Genomic DNA, 21,876 nt, shown 5'->3' with positions numbered 1-21,876 from the left:
TTTGGGTCGATATTCAGCTCAAATTCTGACCCAAAGCATTGGTGTGCGACGACCTATCCTCACAAGAATCCCTCTCGGAACAAATGATATTAAACTCTCGCATTTGTTAAAGAGCTCTGGTGGGATGAGCTGACGGCTGGATTGAGGCGTAAAAGAAGTTGGTGTCATGAAACCATGCACATGCGTAGTAGAAGTATTTTAAAAACTTTATATTGAGTCAGAGTCACAAAACTTTTGAAGCTGTTTTGATCAGATGTGACTGGTGATTCTATACCTGCAGTTTTTATGTAAGTTATGACTCTGTCCATGTTTATTTGAATAGGGGCCTGGTCTAAAATAACTGCCTGGTGGCATTGCCAAAATGGCTTCCCAGTGGCAAGACTTGCCTGGAAGTACTTTCATAATTCATTCTGCAAATGAGCAAATTTAAAATCATGTCATATGATTGAAAGCTCCAGAACAGCTGCTAAATGGACCTAAGATGAGAATGTTTTAACAGATTCAGTGATACATGTTTAGGAAATCAGAGTCTTCAGTTATTGCATTGATGTTACTTATAATCACTGACATTTAACAGATTGCACAATATACTATCGACTAACTGAAAAATAATTGATATTGGAAAATAATCTTTGGTTGCAACGCTTGGTTCAATTTATTTAGAAAATACAGATGATTACATCTGTCTGTGTAATTTTAGATAAATAGCTCCGAAAACGAATCTAATAACAGTAAATATTGAGGTCTAATGGATCCCGCGGAGCAGTAATAATGTCTTTTATTTTTCAAATGGCAAATATCTCATTTTAAAATGAAAGTCTTTAATTCCAGTAATGCATCATATCGGTTATAAAACTGTTTTTTTTCCCATTAATTTCTGGGAAAAGTTGCCTTTCTCAGAGACACGTTCCCTCCCTGTGACAGCAGTAATTAATTTCGGTGGCAGAGACTCAGAAAACGAATGTGTCACCTCGACGCGGGACCGTCTGCCCCGAACATTTTAATTTTCAGAGTTTCACGGATCAGCCTTGCGTGAAACAAGATTCATTCCCACGTTACTGCACGCCAGCTCGGCTACAGGTTTTCACCCGGTTAGTCCTCCAACAGAGAAGAAGACGTACTGAGGTCTGCAGTGGAACTGTGACCCTGCACGTCCTGTTGTGATGTCCCATTGTGATAATCAGTATTAGAGAAGTTACTCAGAGAAATCCATCTTCATTTCAGGCTGCAGCTAACATCTGTTGAATATCTTTTTATTCAATGATTAAGATACTGTGCTCAATGTTCTCTTCTTTGTTGTTGTCACCAAATCCCATGAAAAGACCAAAATGAACTGTCCCTTCATGTTTGTGTCACTCAGCTCCAAGCCCATTGGTTCCTACTGAATATGTTAATCTTTAAATGAAGGATCAGTAATTCCTTTCAATGTAGTTTTTAGCAAAAGTTGCAGGAGGAAACAGGAAGAAACTGCATTTGTTGGGACTATTTTCAGTGGCGTATTAATCATTGATGTGGGGGGGGGGGGGGTTGTGATATGTTCAATTCCTTGTCTGTTTTGGTTTCTTCATGTCTTTTGTTGACAATGAGAAAAAAATTGGTAAAAACAAAAAAGTTTTAAGAGCCTCATCAGAGCCGAGGGTGATCTTCACATTACTTTTTTTGTTTCACCAATAGTCCAAAGCCAAAAGAAATTAGATTCACTTGAGTCAAAAAGTATTTTTTTTCATCATCACATCATTTAAATTATACTTTTATACATTTTAAGGTGCATCTGCATGGACTTATATTCCACTAATCATCAGAAAAATAGCCCAATCAGATTAAAAACACCTAATGTAACCACCTAATGTAACCAGAAGAGAAGGATCTGAATGAATTTTCAGTCAGATCAAGAGAGGTGGTGTAAACCTAATACCACTCAATAACCATGTTAACATTTAACCTGATTCTCTTTGGGTGGAATAAATATTTATTCTGAGCATGAATGAAGATAATATCAGGGGATGTTGCTTCTGGGATGGACAGAAACAAAAACTGGTCTGTGGCCAATAAATCTTTTAGGATCTCAAACCAGAACGTTTTAAGGATTGTTAAACGCCTTCGATGGTTGGCAGGCTCAAAAACCAGTCTTTGAAACGATGAACAAATAAAACGCCTCATGCAATTGTTTGATTTTCTCAATAAAGTTGGTGTAAAAAAAGGGTAGGGTCTTCTTCTTCTGGTATATTTTTTGTGTGGATAACAGCAGTGACCACATTGATTTAAAAAACTAAGTGTATTCGTTTTTGTCAATTTCAAAAATCGTGCTGATCTGTTGCTGTTCAGTTCGCTGGCTTGGCGCTGCTCGTTGAGTAACACTGATAAAGCTCCGGATAATCCTCTTATACTAAGTGATGCTGGTGTGTGTGTGTTCCTCTGTGTGTGTGTTTGCAGAATAACGCTGATCCTGGCCTGTCCCATGGATCTGAAGAACTTCCCTATGGACGTCCAGACCTGCATCATGCAGCTGGAGAGCTGTGAGTGATCACACACACACACACACACACACACACAGGGTCGGGGGTGCATCAGTCGATCAGTCAGTGAGCAGCTGGCAGGGGGAGAGATATGATATAGATTTCTCTGTGGCCTTTTCATTCTTCCTCTCAGACGTGAGGAGAATCACAGAATCACGAGCTGAAGTTCAAAGACTTTGGCTCTTCTGTTCTCGTACGACGGGTCAGCGATCATCAAGGAAAGAAAGCACAATACAACAGTCAGCGGGAGCAGACTGAGGCTGCTGTCAGCTCTGATGTAACGCTTTCAAACGGAAGCGACAGAGACTGAAAAGCTTCATAATGTCACAGTCTGACTCACGCACAGTCACGTTCCTGACCTCAGGGCTGATATTAGTGTTACACTTGAGGTAACTCTTCATTCTACAGGCCTGGAAACGTCATGGTAAGTCGATGGTGATTACCAGGCAACATATTTGAGATTTCTTTAACATTGCCCCCAAAATTACCAGAAAAATGACCTTAGAATTTATTGAAAATGACCCCAACATGATTTATCAATAATGTTCTGCTGTTTTCCAGTTAGAAGTTCATATGTAGCTGGTAATTCTGCTTAACTTCTGCTGATCACGTCATTTTAATTTCCCCCTGGGAGTTCCCCTCATCAGGCCACTAAACTTACATTGAAATTGGTTGACTGTCACTTTTACCAAAGTTATATTTTTACAATACATTTATTTTTACTCAAGTATGACTTTTGGGTACTTTCTACAACACTGGCATCACTTTAATGTTGGTAAAGGTTGCACAGATTTGAATTACTATATATATACATACCTGGGCAGCTTATAATAATAATACATTGTCATTTAATAGTTAGTTATATTTTGTATTAACAATCTGAGTCTGCAAAGTAACTAATCAAATGGAAATACTAGTTAAGTACAGTACTTGAGTAAATGTACTTAGATACTTCCCACTGCTGCTCATCCTACCACTGACATGTGTCCAACCACCAAACTGGAGCATGTGAGCGAAACATGAAGCAGCAATGCAACAGTGACTAAACAAGAGGTTTGTTTTATTGATGTTGATGTGATTTTAATAACCAACAAAACTTCATATTTTGGCAGACAGATGCTGGAAAGAAAACCTGAGTTTATGCACGTGTAGTTACAGAGGCTACTCCTTTTATCTATTCATTTATAAGATCTTCTTTCTTTTCTTTTTTGCTTGTCCTGTTTCCATCATCCAATTTTTTATTGTTCTTGTCTTTGATTGTTTTTTTCATCCCTCTGTCTCCTTTCTTCTCTGTTTATTTATGATTCTCTGTCTATATGAATTTATTTTCCATCCGTCAGGCTTCACTCCATTTTATCTTAAATGATTTCTTTATTCTTGCTATCGTCATGTCTGTACTCCTTTTCTTCCTTGCTTCAGTATTTCATGTTATCTTTATTTCCCTTCCTTCTCTTTTCCCTTCATTCAGTTTGCCTCTATTTTTTTGCTCTCTTTCTTCCATGATCTCTAACTTACTTCATTCTTTATCTAATCTTCGTTACTTTTCTTTGCTCTTTGATGCCTTATTTCCCCTTTCTTGATCTAAAGCAAGAAAAGTTTCCAAACTGGAGTTATGAGATGACACTTAACCTATTTTGGTCTTTTTATACCATTAACTCTTCTGTTTAAATACATTTTACCGCTAAAATGACCACATTCCCTGAAACAGTTCGAGAGTTGTGAGCTGACATGACCGCATGACACGGTGGAAGTCAGATAACAGTTTGTGTTGAACTGGTCCTTTAATGCCACAAACCCTGCGGGGGGCTGGACCTCTCACTGGGTGAGCTTGCACCCCGACCAAGAACAGACAGATCATCTTCCTCCTCAGGGGGAGAGGAGTGAAATAAATGACCCACACAGAGATGAAATCAGTCTAACCTCCTGCTCCCTCCTCTCTCCTGCAGTCGGCTACACCATGAACGACCTCATATTCGAGTGGGATGAGAAGGGAGCCGTGCAGGTGGCCGACGGGCTGACGCTACCTCAGTTCATACTCAAAGAGGAGAAGGACCTGCGCTACTGCACCAAACACTACAATACAGGTGAGTGGGGCGACGATAAGATATGGCCTCTGACAGCTTGTTTGATTATTTCGCTCCTGTTCTCTCCTCCGTCTGTTGGCTATCGCAGTTTCCATGGTTTCCAATCTGATCAATTTAATTCTCTGTCTCTGTGGAGTCGTAAAAGTCGTATTTTTTCAACACAAGTGAAAAAATCTACTGCCGAGACAATACAAATCAGTTTGTTACTCGTTTTTTTAAAAGATTAGTTTTCCTATCAGACGCCTACACAAGCACATTTATTGCTAACACTTGCTTTGCTGTACTTTTCTGAGACACCTCCTGAAATAAGATGTACTTCTGTACAGATACATTCGAGATCTGAGTCAGTGGTTTGAGTTTAGGACTGCTCAATTTAAACCCCAGTAAATATTTATTTTTAATCCACTTTGAAACTGTATTTTCTGCATACGTGTAGATAAGTTGTACAGTAAGCTTAGCTGGAGCCAAATTTACGACGCAGTTTCCAAAAAACCTGGGACGCTGAATGCAATGATTGCAAATCCTTTTCTACCATGTTCATACTGATAATCTATGCGGTTGAACAAAACGTCCAAAAAACTAAAAGATATTTGCCTAGTCAGCTGACCTGCTGGACTTTGATTGAGGCTATATTCAGACTGCCGGCACAAATCCACATTTTGGCAAATCCAGACTGATTTTAGTCAGTCTGGACAGCAAACAAACACATGAAATGCGATTTCGCAAGTCAAGTCAACGACATTTGGTGGTGATTTGAAATCAAATCAGATGCTTCTCAGTCTGGATGCTCTGGCCGCTCATATCATATTTAAAAGCGTCACTCGCAACGTGACACACAACGTCCAGTCCAGATAGAAGGAAATGCATCAGAACAACAGACACGCCAAAGTAAACTGTCTGACATCGTGATTGTTTGGAGAACGGATTATGAATCTCCATTTCTCATGCTTTCCTGTTGGAAAGCCGTGTCCCCCGCGTACGTAGTGGCTGACATGTTGATTATGTCTGGACCCAAAATCCCGCCTGATCACTCACAAGTAACAGTGCGGACACTCCGTCTTCCAGATATGATTAGAGAAACTAATCTGATTTGCCTGCAGTCTGAACATAGCCTTAAAAACTCTAAACTAGCAGATAACTGGAATTAATCGGTACTAATTGATTGATGTCTTAATTTTCCTGTGCTAAATTACGTCCTTCCTTCCAGGAAGCCTCCTGAGTACAGCTGACAGAATAAATGAACAAAGCTATAAAAGATCCAAGATGTAATAAAACAGGAAACTTTTAGGCCACAATGATAGAAAAAGAAATACTTGAAAAATAACATTCTTCTGCAGTGCATTATTATCTGAATGTAGAATATGTTCATACCGCCCTCCTCTATGGGTAAACGTAGACTGAGAGCCTACAGGTGGCTGCTGGTGTGTAGGTGGACATTTTGAGAAGCTGTATGATCAGTGACAGTGTCGGCAGCAGCAGCACTGACGGCACAAGTACAGCACCATAATCAAAAGGGTGCGTTTGATATATGTTGCAGTGGGAGGAGTGTGCCATGTGAGTGCAGCCTGTGGCTCAGCTGTCATCTTTATATGAGGAACTTTGAAACACAGATGTGTGTACATGTTGTTGACATGAGAAATGTAAAGAGAAAAACCTGTCTCTACTCCCATCTTTCTTTTGGTCTTCCCTTTACACTTTTCCGTCATTCTTCCTTCACTTCCCACAATGTTTCTCTCCTGCTTTTGCTTTGTAAAATGAAAGACAGAGAGAAATAATAAAAAATGTCGGGTTTTTTTTATTTAAAGAGCAAAACGGGAGTGAGAGAGGACAGGAGGTTAAGAGAGAGCAGGGAAATAAAGCACGACTCAAGAGGAAAATAAAGAGAAAAAGGGATGAAGAGAGCATTTGTCAATATTCGGACTTGGCAAATATTCTTTAAAATTACAATAAGAAAGGGAGATGTGAAAAATGTCTGCCTTGAGACTTGGCTGAAACGTTGCATGAGTCAGAGACAGGATTTATTATTTATTAAAATGTGTGAAATGTGGAAATAACAGAGGGATACTACACTGAAATGGAAATATCATATTCCCAATTATTTTTTGTTTTCTTTATAATGTCATGAAACTTTCAGTGAAGAGGAAAACACAGCAGGCTGCAAAGTTTGTTTCAGACACAAACTCAGAACAGTTTATTTTTCACTTTTAAAGTTTTAGTATTTGTACATATTTGCAACAAAACGTCTTCAGTGTACATGTTAAGATGTCCCTTTAGAGAATGAATAGCAGAGGAATAAGGAAGAGAAGAAATAGCAAAAAAAGGAGGAGAGTGGAGAAATAAGTGAAGGTATGAAGATAAAATAGGGAGAGGGAAAGAACCGAAGACAGAAAATAGTAAAAACAAAGATAAGGACAAAGTGTTGGGAAAAGAAGAGCAAACAGGACAGAAGAGATGGTAATATGAATGTTTTAAAGGAGAATGTACAATGTTGGGGGGAAAGAAATGAGGAAAAATACACTGACAAAGAAAGAATTGCATCAGTCATGTGAGAAGGAAGCTGACAAATGGCAGAAATAAGTGAGAGCAGCAGAAATCAGAAAAAGAGACGAGCAAGGAGAACAGAATCTAGTGGAGGACAGGGACGGCCGCCACGCTCTGTTTCTCCCTCCAGGTCCTCCAAGTGTGGCTGAAAACCATCTGTCCAGTCCACCTCGCCAGTCCACGACTCTTACTCTCCAGAGAAAACACAAAGTATATATAGATATATAGATAGCCGAGGAGCTGGCTGGCTGAAATAGACAGACTGTAAATAGAACTGGAATGGATTTGTTTTTATTACTGCTCTCCTGCAGAAAGACACTGTGACAAAACTGAATGTCTGAGAACATAATTTTTTGGGGTCTAAAGTCAAGATGGACAACTTTGAGTGTTTAAGCTAAACGCTAATTTTCAAATAAGCTTGACCTAAAATGTGCACAGCAGACATGCAATTAATTTTCACAAATTAGCTGACATATTTAACAACCTCCAAAATATGTCAGCTATTTTATTCTCGTATGAAAATCCTAATAATCCTCACTGTCTGGAGAGTTCCAGAATAAAGTTTGAAGCTTTATGACTTAAAATGTTTGGACTTGTTATAATATACAAGGTATCAGTAGTTAGTCTTCAAATAACAACACTTTTTCTTGAAATATTATAACCTACAGGTTTTTTTTTTCTTAAATCACAATATAACATGTTATATTATACTTTTATTCTGAAATTACCTTCTTTATTCTTCAAACATACAACATTTTTCGCCTAAAAATGTGACTTTATCCTCAAAATGTCAGATTGTTGAGTTATCCTCACCTACATTATGTCCCATCCAACATCCACTGAACAGGAAACACATCCCCAACTCCAAAACACCAAACCACTGGTCAGTGTGTGTGTGTGTGTGTGTGTGTGTGTGTGTGTGTGTGTGTGTGTGTGTGTGTGTGTGTGTGTGTGTGTGCAGGAGGCTGATTAGTTCTGATTCGGAGCCATCACTCACACAGAGGTTGACGTCTGCTGTCACCTCTGAGGAGATGAACGATCCACCTCCAGACAGAGAGCCTTGACACGACTCAGCACTGCCACACACACACACACACACGCACACGCACACAAGCATTAGCAACACACACATCTATATCCTCTTGCACGCACAGATATGCAAATACACACAGAGTCCTGCGTAGCAGAGACAATGAAGTGATAATCCACAGCTTAGCTTTTTAAACACATGTAAGTCAGTTTCCTCTCAGAGTCAATCTCACAATATGGATGCTTCCTTTTATGGTATTTCCTGTTTGAATAAATGAAGCTGTCCTACCACATGAGAAATTATGCATTGATCATCTAAAAGCTTCAACCTCGTTACATTATCCTGCCACTTTTTGCAAAAAAAGAGATACTGATTTTGATAAACTTGGCTGGAACACAAAGTAAAAGAATAGATTAAAAAATTAAAGATACATGAAACAATTTTCACCAAAAATTCCACAACAAGCTGACAGACACGGAGGCCAGGCTCTTCAATTAAACTGCTTTTGGTTTTTTGATTAAATGCACACTTATGGGGGGGTTTGCACCACTGAATACTAACTAAGGCAGTTTGTACATAACTGCTAAATTATTGGCCGTGTATTTTGGTTGTGTGGTTGTTAATTTGGTCATTTAGTTGGTCGCTTGCTTGGTTGCTTGGTTGGTTGGGTGGTTGGTTGGGTGGTTGGTTGGTTGGTTGGTTGGTTGGTTGGGTGGTTGGTTGGTTGGTTGGTTGGTTGGGTGGTTGCTTGGTTGGTTGGTTGGTTGGTTGGAGCAGTACTAGAGAGAATTAAAAATGTAAATGGCTTCAATAAAACAAAAAAATGTTAATATTTTCTAATTTATTAAATTGGTGACTCTTTGCGAAAGAAAATATGTTTTAAGAGATTCTTTATTTTAATTTACATTGTGCTCAGCAATTCATTTTCTAATTAAACTGTGTTTAATTAATTGACTCAAACTAAGTGTTTTTTCTGCAAAGCTAGTTGCTATGGACTTGAAGGGAAGTGGATGTATGAAAGAGGTTGTAGGTGGAGGGTCAATATGTAGCATATGAGTTTGAGTGAGTTTATTATGGCTGAATCAGATTGGAAACGTGCCGTAAAAACCAAAACTATGAGCTAAAAGAAGCTGAAACGCTCTGAAGAGCCTCTGCAGGTCAAACCTGTCTGATCTTCTTCTCTTCTTTCTTCCCTTCAGTAGAAGAGATGCTTTTCTCATCTCATCTCCGGCCTGTTACTCTCCAGCCATGCTGCTGCTCTGTGACTGCAGTGTACGTTAATGGGCATGTGTGCAGTTGTGTGTGTACGTGTGTGTGTGTGTGTGTGCGTGCGTGCGTGCGTGCGTGTGTGTGTGTTAGTGTGCGTTGTTGAGCGTGCACATGCCTCGCTGCTTCCCAATCAAGCATTAAGAGGGAATTAAGGTGTCGTTTTTCCAGATTTATTAGCTGCAGTCTATTGTGACTCCAAGAAAGAGGGAGCATTTCCCTGAATGTCTCTCTCTCTCTCTCTCTCTTCATTTCTTTCCATCCCTCCATCCACCTAACACACACGCACACACACACACACACACACACACACACACACACACACACACACAAAGGAAAAGCCCTGTTTAAAATACTAATTATGGTTTCTGCTGCATTGCAGGGTGCTTTTGTTTTCTGGCTGGTGATATGTTTGAAGTGTGTTTGATACATGCATTTCTGGAGCCGTCGTCCAAACCTAAGCCAACATTTATATTCTAAATTAAATTATTGTGTTACTGAGGTGGCTCAGTCTGGGAGTGTGTTTTCAACAGACACTACTGAATGATAGTAGAAATATTATAGGAATACGGCAGGCTGATCTTCTGGCTCTTCCGCAGCTACATGTTGCTAATTGTCACTTTGATCATGGAGGTAAAAGTGGTGAAACTATTCCACATACAGCGTAAACTTAAACTGATCTATTTCTGTGGATTAAATACATTTTGCTGCTGACCCTTTCTATAGACATACATCGATTAGCTTTCTACTAACTGGGGGCATGTTGACAGCCATCTACTGTATAATACACCGACTGTGGATAAGTGCCTCATACATCCCCACTTCAAAATATCTGAACTATCCCTTTAAATTCGACGCACATATACATACACCTACAGTAGATTTAAAGGACACTGTACACATACATCTGGTAACCATTGGGTACAAGCCAGAAAGCGACACAAGTATGTGTAGTATTGAATTCAGGACACACACACAAACACACACACAGACTCTCCCCTCACAGTGAGATAGGGGCCCGGCTGAATAATTTCAATCTTCTTATCAGATGGAAAATATGGACAGCACTTAAAAGCTCTGAAGTGTATCACAGCTATAAATCAAGTCCAACTTCATCGACTCGCCTCCTCTTCCTCCTTCTGCTGCTGCTGCCATCATTTTCTCCCTCCTTCCTTCCTCCTGTCTCTCTTATCTTTTCCTCCTCATCCCTCCTTCCTCTCACTATCACATTCCCCCTCTCCTCTCCTCTCCTCTCCAGTCATTTAGGGTTAACTCTAATTGATGAGGCTGCTTTCCATTGATCTCCTTTGATTAAATGGATCGTCGGCCATCTTGCTCTCTGGCTCTCTTGTGGTTTATTATGAGACACGGCATGCTCATTACATTACAGAGAGAGAAGAAGGGACATTTGTTACTGTTGCTGCTTTTACTGCAATGTAAATAAGACCTCTGCAGTGTGTGTTAATTTAATTATCTTCGTTGCAGATCTTCGTTTTTGTGCAGGAAATGCCATTTATTGTGTTCGTTTACATCCTGCTGCATGAGAACAGCGTTTTCTCGAAAAACATTTAACATTTAATAATTTAAAACTTTGATTTTCATCCAGACCTGTTCAGCACAACAGCAGATATTGATTCAAGAATATATTAAACTAAAACAAAGCATGTGTTTCCTTTTAGCAGTGATAGATTTTGGGTAAGAAAGACTGTAAAAACAGCACCACCTACAGAAACTCAAACTCTCAGCAGAGAGAAAAGACTAAGAAATGAGTAGTAGAGGCTTAAATACATTTTAAAAACTGGGCCCTTGTAGATTTTTGCCTACACGATATACGATATGTTGCATATATTAGTAAAGCTGGAGCAGAAAGCCCAGAAGAGAGAGGTGGAACTGCTGCCTCCGTTCCTCCTAATCTCTCTCTCCTCCCCTCTTACAGCAACATGCTGCCAGCGTAAACATCCGCCGCTTCTTTCCCTTCAGAGCCACACAAGGACTAACGCTGCTCCTGGCAGACTACAACAGGCAGCTGTACATCACCACACTTTCAACTGCAACAACACAGTGTGTGCACTGGATACTCACATAAGAAAGCAATAAATTCACGTTAAAGGAAGGTGAAACCCAGCTAAAAAAGTTCAAGTTGATGTATTTGTCAAAAGATGGAGACAGAAACAGCTGACTTGATGTCTGAACTCACAATGAGGCGATGAAAAAAAGAAGGTCTTGAAGACAACCTGTTTTTTTGTTCAGGTGTAGTATGAGGAGGAATCTCTTCCACAAAAAGCTGGATTGTGCCCTATTTTACAAGGAGAAGTGAGAGGGACAAATGTCAGTATGTCACTTGCCGGCACAGAGCTGCTCCCTGTGAGCGCTACTGTTCAAAAAGACTGCACGATGACTCTTGGCACAAGCTTAACAAAGCAAATTCTTGGGCTTGAAGTTTCATTCTTGACATTGAAAACACTAGCTTGACCAAAACCAAATCCTGAAACACAGACTGAGGTGAACAAAACCCTGAGGGAACATTTCCAGTTAGACAGTCTCATCAAGACAACATGTGACCTAAATAATACTCAATAACAATATTATCATGATATCTATACAAAATTTGAGACGGAGACAGTTATTGGTATATTGAGACATCCCTGACGCCAGTGTTTGTTTGCAGAGTTTCCGTCTTTCTAGGATGAATTGCAGGATGTTGAAGGTTCCTACCTTCCTACATGATGTCAAGGCGCATCATCCTGATTCAGCCATGATCGCAATGTTTTTTTTTAAACCAGTCTGTAAAACGTAGGTCAGGTCACCATGGGCCGTTTTAATGTATGTCCAGGATTTAAGGTTCTAATCTCACAATTTAATGATTATACAAACGTGTTTCATGCTTTTAGGACAACAGTCTTAACCAATCTGAATGTGATGCAACAGCTGCATTTCTAGTCCCTGGAACTTCTTTTCGAGAAACTAAAAGGTTCTTTCTGCCCCTTGTTGTCTGTAAAGATTAAACAGATTAGTCTGCTGGCTTATGAAACATATGACATCTGAAATTCTGGTACTTCGTAGCCTCCCTGTGATAGTGTTTGTCCTTTTCCTCCTGAGAAGTGGTTTAGAAACTGCTCCTCGACCTGTGAGACACTACGAGACAGCCTTCTGCTGACAGGACGGCTGCTGATTGGACTCTTTTGCAAATTCTGTATTAGTGATGAAGTTGCATTTCTATCTGTCAGGGGACTAAGCTTGATGTGTTGATCTTGTGACGGTGTGGTCACTTTGGCTCTGCCTGATCGTGCTTTGGATGCATGGATTACTAAAGTGTTCAACTATTTTCTGAATGGACAAACTTTCCGATTATTTCCAGGTTTATGTAACAAATGATATATTTTCAATGTAGTCTCACACTTTTGGGCCCCACTACATGTGTAGATTTTTACAACACCTAAAATCTGTACAGTGTTACAGAATTACTTTAATACCACTCTGAGTCAGAAAAAGGAAACTCTTGACTTTTGCACTAGTGTTACGTCCACAGTATACTTACAAAGAAACAAATAAAGATGTTTCTCATTTATAATTCAGCAGCGTCACACGGAGGAAGAGGCGATAACTTCACCTTTTTCTGTGGTGTCTTCACGGTGCTACACACTTCTCTAAATCAACGTTCAGGCACTCTGCGACAGGCTGTTACTGCAACAAGTAACTGGCAGCATAAATCCCCAAACACCTCCTGCGTTTGTTTTCAAATATTTAACATGTTTGGGTTTCATTTGATATTCAGCAAAGCCGAGCATTTGTGTCTCTCTGATTTTCCGCTCGTGATTTACACTTTGGCTTAGTGTGAGCGCTGAAGGAAGATGACATTTTGTCTCAAAGCTGTCAACTTTGCCTTCAGTCCCTCTACGATTCCCTCCCCAGCTTATCCTCCTTTTTACTGCCAGTCCAACAACTCTTCCCGTCTCTGGTCTCTCACTCCTCGTCGTCTTTCAATTTACCCCATCTGTCTCATCTATTCTACCTGTTTTTCCCGACAGTGTTTAGATAATGTGCATGTTCAGATGGAGATAATAGTGAATTCAGAAACACTCCTCACTGCAAATGGGAGCTGCATCGCCTCGGGGAAACTGATGAAAGAACATTTTGCTTTTAAGTAGTTTAAACATCGACAAGCATTATCATTTCTTTTTCCTGGAACCAACCTCTTGTGCTCGGTGGACTGCAAATTCAGTCATTTCCAAATGAGATATTCATGTTGAAAAACAGGACACCTACTGAGACAAAATGACTGGCTCCATGAATATATAAGTGAGTGGTGAATATCTGTGAAGCAGTAAGTATCATGAGCCTTCTCATTACGAAATAATAACCTTTATGGAGGGCAGCAGTCACACTGTTCCTTTAAAATGCTGAACATCAGAGTAGATTTAAATAAAAGGGAATAATGGGAGTTTTTTTCTTTCATCGTGAACCCTGATTTGCTTTTAACTTTTTTTTTAGACATAAAGCTTTCAGGCTCAGAATTTATAGTTAAGACGACAGCAGCTCCTCCTCTGTCACAGTTTATGATTCATTCCTTCAGACAGACGACACTGATCTTTCTGAACTTGACTGAGTGAACTCTTGAAGGGACAGAAGCTGATTTTTGTGTGTCCATTCTTTTGTCATTAAAGTCATTAAAAAAATGTCAGAGTAGTATCCCAGATGTTACCAGCAATGTTCAAACTAGAGAAATCCACAAGTTTACTCAAGGTAACGGTGCATTTCATCAAGTCATCTGTCGCTATAACTTCAAGGAGAGGATGAGGGAAGATGCCGGGGAATGAAACTAAATTAAATGCGAATGAAACTCAAACATCACCTCATCCGTGAACATTTGTGTCTGAGTCATGTCAAAAAGGTTTTCATCGCCCACATGCGATTGGGTTTGACGCGGGATCATTTGTGTTTATTCGCCCCAAACAGCAAAATTACCCTAACCCTAACCCCTAACCCTTTACTGTACATTAGCCGTAAACTAACAAACAGCGTTTGTCATTCACTGAACCCAGCACTCAGCAGAGACTCTGGTTCTCTCTCTTCTTTTTCCCCTCTCGATCATGAAGTAAAGTACATTTCCCCTCCAGCTCCAGAACATAAACACCCGACAATGGATCACAGCTGCAGTCAGGTTGATTAACAGGAGTGAAGATAAATCCACTTTTTAATCCCAAATCTCTGTAATCTCTGAGCTCTCCTCCTGTCCTGAACAGCTCCGATCAGAGCAGAATCTGATGTGACTCCAGATGTTTATTCCTCCAGGAGGTCTGGATCTGCACCGACTCTCTCCTCCAGAGCCGGCTGGCCTTTTGTTCTGTTTTGATAGAGACACCTAGCAGCATAAATTACATATTGCGCAAAATTACACACACACCATACACACACACTCCAGGTTTAGTTTCTACTTCCTGAGCTTATTATGTAGTTCATAATGCAATTTTCTGCTCTGGTGTTCATAAGGTCCATTACCAAACAGAGATAAATCACACTTTAATGGCTTCCAGCAAAAAATGTGTTAACCAGAGTTTAGATTTCCAGAATCTCATTCTCACAGTAATAATCGTTTTTCTATCTTTTTCTAATCTGTCTTTTTCTCACATCCCCCTCACACCTGGATTTCTTTTTTCCCTCAAACGCAACAAAGTCTTCCTGCTGTTTTTATCTCTGTCTTTTACTTCCTCTTGTCTGCCACCAAATTGCTCCTCTTTAATAGAAAATCTTCTTTATTCTCCCTCCTCCTCCAGGTAAATTCACCTGTATCGAGGCTCGTTTCCACCTGGAGCGTCAGATGGGCTACTACCTGATCCAGATGTACATCCCCTCGCTGCTCATCGTCATCCTCTCCTGGGTTTCCTTCTGGATCAACATGGATGCCGCGCCCGCCCGGGTCGGTCTGGGCATCACAACTGTGCTGACCATGACCACGCAGAGCTCCGGTTCCAGAGCCTCCCTGCCCAAGGTGAGGACGTGTGTGTGTATGTGAGATTTAGGTGAAATATGGTGGAAAGAGGTAGCGTATGTCTCACATTTGCAAAGAAAGAAAGACCTTATGGTATTTTTTTGATATAAAGATATGGGAAAAATACTTTTAAATAGATTTTCAAGCTTTCAGATTGGTCAGTTTGACCTGCAACATAACAGAAGGGTTAAAACAAGCAGAAATAAAGACAAATAGAGGGATTTATAGAAAAAAGAGGAAACAGTGGAACAAAGGGAACAGAGGAAAGGGGAGAAATAGAAAAAGACATTTTTCTATTTCTACCCCTTTCCTCTGACAAATGTATACATTGACAAATGTATTCTAGAGTGAAAGGGAAAGGGCAGAAAGGAGGCAGACAGATGGAGGGATGAGGGAGAAAAGTGGAGGGCAGTAGAAGAATGAAACAGAGATGTTCAACAGAAGAAGTTCACAGAAACAAAGAGGAGAAAAATAACTTCTAACAACCGAGGAATCTTTTCCTGCGAGGGATTTTCAGATTAAGGAAAAGAAAAATGGTCGGACTTTGCGTGAGCCAGTAGGATTGTATAATTATGTCCAGGGAAGCTGTAATCCCCAACACACACACACGCGCACACACACACTGTGTTTGTTGACATTAGGTGCTTCATGCGCTCTAAAAATTGAACAAGTGAACCATGATTCCTCTGCAGTTCAGCTGTCACAATAATGATCACACAGCACAGCTGAGCTTAGGTGTGCATACTGCTCACGCACACGTGCACATCTGAGTGTGTGTGTGTGTGTGTGAGTGTGTGTGATTGATAGCAGACACACACACCTAAACACACGTCTCTTTTCACATGCCATTGAGGAGGGCAGCAGCGAGGCGAGAAAGGAGACAGGGAGTAAAAGAAGAAGAGACGAGGAACAAGAGGAGATTATTGGAAATGTTTGATTTGTGTCTGTTTTAGACATTTTCAGGAAAGCAGATGATGTTAATGTTGAATGGTTAACAAACCAGAAAGCGGATGCAGGTTGCCAAAATGTATGAACAGGTGTAGAAAAAAAACACGCGTTAGCCAAAAGTCAAGTTCATTTTACTTAAATAGGCCAAACTCACAGGCAGCTTTACAATACAGTACGTACAGTTTACGACACCTTCAGTCCTTCTCTCTTCCTCATTTTTCCAAATGCCCAACCAGTCACCACCAGTCAGGCTGTTACCCAGTCAGTCAGCTGATCAGTGGTCCAGTCAGTCAGTATCTGCTGCTGCTGCAGCCTCCTCTGTGTTCTTCTTCTCTGCACATAGTCCAGTGAAGCGTGAGGTCATTAACACCTCCCAAGCTGCAGTCCAGCCGCCCGCTGCCGGTCTCTCAGCTTCATACAGGTCTGGACCAGGCAGGGTCCGGACCTGGGCCTCTCTACAGCTCGGTTGGCCTACATTCAATGGTTACATGTTGTTAGTTCAACTAATGTTGCTGTTAATCTGACTCGTTTCTCACACTAACCATCATTTCAAGATAAACCCAAACTCACAAATCAAGAATCTATTTAATCTTCTCTTTCATTTTTGACTTTTAAGAGTAATTTTTCCTCCAAACTGAAGACAAAAAGCTTATTTAATCTTATTTCTGAATGTCGCTACAGAAAGTTCTGAAGCTCCAAATTGGCAGTAAAACGAAAAGCGCACCAGTAAATAGTGTTGAGAGACATAATGCCCAATAATTTGGTGTAGCCGCTCTCCCGCCGTCTGCTTCATTTACTTCACTTAGTGGTTTACGTTCCTAGAATGCCTTTCGACCAGCGTTCAGAGAAGGATGAGTTCAGGTTCAGGTTTTCCAGGAAGGAAAGGGGGCATTCATGGCTTCATGGAAATTAACTGCTTCAAAATGACTCCAAATAACACGTACAGCATCTGACATCGACTGCAACACGTTGTCACTTCCAAATCATCAAGGTGGCCAGTGGCCATAAGCTTCAAGCTTTGGGGCCACGTAACATGCATCATTTAGTTAGACTTTTAAAATACAGCTTGCTAACAAACAGTTTCCAGGTTAAGTTTAGGAAAAGATCATACTTTGGGCTAAAATAACTATGTAACTCACGTTACTTATGTAAATTAAGCTACAGCACTTACCCTAATAACACTCTTATGTAACATAACAAACAAAGCAAATCACTCTTAACTCTTGGATGCAAACCCTACTGTCCGTGGGGAAAGTCTGGTTTATGACATGTCCAACCCAAGCCCCCAGGATGAGCACCAGGCTCTGAAGCCAATTAAACGTAGTAGTCAAACCATGTGATTACAACGTCACATGATGCACATAGACTTTTCCCCATAAGCTTACACACAGGTGTAAATGGTGGATACATGTTTTGAACCACAACCCTTGCAAAATGACTTTGATCCATTCAGGGACCGATAACATTTGGAAAGTCTAGAAGAGCCACACAAATGAATCAGTTAGTCAGGGGCTAAACCTGAAGTTAGCCAGCTAGGCCAGCGGATGTCTCTTGTGCTACTATTCTGGAACTACGGTACGCATCCACTGGTGGTTGGAAGGTCCTAATTTAAAATAGATTTAATCTTTTATGTAATATTCTTGCTTCAGCCTGCTACATAGTCATGTTCTAAATGTTGCATGCATATGTCATCCATGATTAGTTAAGAACTAAATTGAAACTGATAAGGCAAGACAGTACGGAGGTAAAATGAAAGATTAAAAAACTATAAAAACGTTGCTTCAAATGGGAATTATCACGAAGAGAAGTGCAGAGACTATTTGCTGGCTACTGAAGCAGTGACGCTACAGCGCCCACTGCACCTGCTAATGTTAGCAACAAACGGCGAAAAACAGTAAGGAGATATGAGTCGATGTCAGTCATAATGCTGGTACTTGTAGAGCCTCATATTTTCTGAGGTGGTGCACGGTGTGAAAAGTTTGAGAAACACTGAACTAGGGCACAGGCTATATGGGCCCAACAATGCAAACTTTCTTGCATCCATGCGCCACAGAGCAGCTTTCACAGGAATGAACAAGGCTCAACGCTGTATCCAGTTCTCACAACATCTTTTCTTTTCTTGCTCTTTATACGACTTCACTCGAGGGGCGTTTCAAGACATGATGCATCAAACTTCGAAGTGGAGGGCCGCTGACCAGGCTGCTGGATGGGCTGATAGTGAGAACAGGTTGCATTGGCCTGGAGCATCAATCTCCTAAACATTTTTTTCTGTTTGTATATAAAGGTTTTCATTTCAAGGTAGATGACAGCTTTGGGAAAAAAATGAGATAAGGCCCTTCTCTGTGTGCAAAAAGCTGCTCATTCTTAACTTCTCACACAGAGGCACAGTGCTCCGGCTTCTTAAACGTCTCTAAAATCTGTCAACTTGGTTAATGTAAGAATCCTCTCTGTTATTCTTCTGCTTCTCTCTCTCTGTTCCTCTCTCTCTGCCTGGATGACCGTCAAACCAAGTGAACCAGTTGACCGTTCAGGCCTCAGCGGCTCTCAGCAGCTCTAGGGGGGAAATCAGTCGGGCATTCGAAGATAAATGTTTCCATAAGCATCCGACTCGCCGCAAACGAGCACGAATCACAACAAGGCCGAGCGGCGACGATAAGCATTGTGTGTTTGTGAAAGTGATCTGAAGTCATAGTTTAATTGGATTTTAAACAGCTGATTGTGGGTTTTTCTCCCTCTGCGACAGAGCAGGGATCTCCCTCTCAGGCTTCTACAGTGTAATTGCGTGTGGAGATGAAGAGTTGTAATGACAGGCCGGGGTGAATGCACTTGAATAATGGTACTTGGCAGGCAGATAGCAATCAGACAATGATCCAACCAGACTTCATTTAGTCCCTTATTATCTGGACAGTCCTTACCCCGTCCACCCTGCATCACACCACACTCTTTGTATGGAAAAGCTGCTGACGTTTTACTTGTTTTGTGTGCTGATTTTTACATTTTTAATTTAACTATTGTCCTCTCAGTTTAACCCTTCACATCTGGATTAGCCCGCAGCTGAGCAGCCATACATCTGCCTCACCATGTACGCTGATGATACTCAGTCAAACCCCTCTCTCACCCCTCCGCAGGTGTCCTACGTAAAAGCCATCGATATCTGGATGGCCGTCTGTCTGCTCTTCGTGTTCTCGGCCCTGCTGGAGTACGCCGCCGTCAACTTCATCGCCCGCCAACACAAGGAGCTGCTGCGCTTCAGACGGAGGCGACGACACATGAAGGTGAATACTCTCTCTCTCACATCTGTGGTGGAATTAAACATTTACATCCACATTTACATTTTTCTTTCCTTTAATCTTTCCATCAGATCCGTTTTTTTTAATGTGGTGCGTCAACAGAGATATCAGCTGAAGTAATATCTGAGTTGTGTTCAGAAATGAGATGAATGAGAGCAGCTGTTGGTGCTGTTTAAAGAGTAAAATGTGACTTAAGGATTTGACAAAGTTAAATTTGTCCCAAACTGATAAACACGATTTCTGAATCAAACTCTTCAGTACTGCAGATCCACATTCTTCTATGTCTGTCCTTTAAACCCTTGAGCTGTGTTAAGGGGAGACGCTACAGGTGATAGGGTACAACATTTAATTCATAGATTGCTTACATTAAGACTAATCATTTTTGTATTCCAAGTTTTCTAAAATTTCGTCTTGCAAACAAGGCATCATCTAGTCAAAAATGATTTGTTAACCCAATCACCAGAAAGATGTTGGCAACGTACATTTCTGCAAAACTATGGATATCTTGAAACATTTTTTTTATGTTGCAACTTTACATTTCTTTAAGTTAAATTTTCAACTGGATTTTGAGACAACACTGTGCTTATGGTCTGGTTAGGTTTAGGCACAAACACTACTTGGTTAGAGCTAGGAAAAGATGCTAGAAATTGTCCCAAAGACTCATTAAACACCCAGTTTTATGACCACAAACATGGCTGATGATGTCCCGACTTCCTGTCAAAACATAATTATTTTCTCACCACGAACACAGTGTCACGCTTACAAATGTTAAATGTTACAAATCAAAGTCTCTCTCTGGCTTGACAGCCTTGTTGACTATAACTCCACCTCCAGACATGACAGTCAGGTCATTAACATGTGATGTGAATGTGATATGGCACGTCTTATTGAAATGTCAATATGGTCAAGATAAATGTGGTTTGCAGAAGCGTTAAGTGCCAACATTTTATCCTGGCGACTGCGTTGAGTTTTCATATATTTTCAGAACATAAATCTGAACATTGGATGAAGCCAGGTTCAGACTTCTTGTTTCATGTTGTTGACATATTAGAGTCAAAGATTTTCACAGAGTTCTGCTGAAGTGGATATTTCTGAGTATTCAGAGTCTGAGAAAAAGCAAATTTTCAGATAAAAAATGTAATTAATAGATATTACCATGGAACTTCCCCAGTGCAAAGATGTCCAAACTGAAATATAAACTTTTGTTTTTTTGTTTTGTTTTGGACATTTTCTTTTCTCTTGGAGACATGTTATAGTAGAAAAATCTCAAAATTGACCAGTATAAGAAGCGTTTTCACCTGTAGTGTCCCGCCTTAAAAGAAAGGCTCTTTAAGAAGCAGCAGTAACCAGATGAACTCGGTTTTCCAATGGTCAAACACAAAGCCAGTCCACATGTGTCTCCCACATCCAAACAGAAGAGAAACGAGCAGTTTAACAGCACAAAGGTGTTTTGTTTTTAAGGCTTGAGAAGAACTCCTCTGCTGCTGTTCAGCCTCCTGCGAACAATAGAATAACACATTTGAGCGTGTTAGGTGGTCGTTGAGGTGATGTTTGGCACTGTAAACACTAGAATGCAGTCTGGATGAAAATCCCCGCTCTCCTCTGTCCTCGGGCCCTCTGAAAAATTCACTCTGTTTGATATTAGCTTTGTGCAGAAACACAGGGCATCAATGTTTCATGGGAGGAGCATTGAGCATGATTAAAAGCTGCGCCGGGGAGCAAACAGACGAGGCTCGTAATGGATTCACAATGTAGAAGAGGAGAAAAAAAACAAAGAAGTTTTCCCTCTGCGCTGAAACTTTTGTTTATGGAAATGCATCATTCACACGAAACAGCGATGAGAACATTACAGTCTTTTTAAGGAGGTGGGTGTGTTGTGACTGTGCTTGTCACTGAGAATGTGTGTGACTGATTTTTTACTCTCCGCAACATGATTAATGTGCTGTGAGTCTCTTATTTTTGTTATATTTTTGACATAATAATATTCCAACGTCAACATCCTGTCAGAAACGCTTAAATATTTTCAAAAAACCTTTCAGCTTTAAAAGAAAACATTTAACTTGATCCGGATGTTGTGGTGGAGACAGGTCTCTGATTTCCCGTTGCTTGGCCAGCTGAGTCTCATTTGTCCATTTCACTTTCCTCCAACCACACATTAGCCAGAAACAGCCTTAAATCCAGACTGGATTAGCATGGCTCTTGTCCCGACTCT

The 21,876-nt window shown here is 40.6% G+C and overlaps 1 protein-coding gene across 4 annotated transcripts in view; it reads left to right on the top strand.

Annotated features, from left to right (window-relative positions):
• Positions 1-21,876, top strand: part of glra1 (glycine receptor, alpha 1) — a 120,368-nt gene that overhangs the window by 80,402 nt on the left and 18,090 nt on the right. For all 4 annotated transcript variants that reach the window (XM_084353591.1, XM_084353590.1, XM_084353589.1 and 1 more), the window contains 4 exons: positions 2,434-2,516; positions 4,463-4,600; positions 15,212-15,426; positions 19,503-19,649. In XM_084353591.1, the coding sequence (XP_084209717.1) occupies positions 2,434-2,516; positions 4,463-4,600; positions 15,212-15,426; positions 19,503-19,649 (583 nt within the window). The remainder of the gene's footprint in view (positions 1-2,433; positions 2,517-4,462; positions 4,601-15,211; positions 15,427-19,502; positions 19,650-21,876) is intronic.

This window comes from Pagrus pagrus, assembly GCF_965226575.1.
Source record: "Pagrus pagrus genome assembly, chromosome: 5".
NCBI classification, from domain to species: domain Eukaryota; kingdom Metazoa; phylum Chordata; class Actinopteri; order Spariformes; family Sparidae; genus Pagrus; species Pagrus pagrus.
The sequence above is the reverse complement of the archived record's forward strand: the minus strand, read 5'-3'. Positions and strand labels throughout refer to the sequence as shown.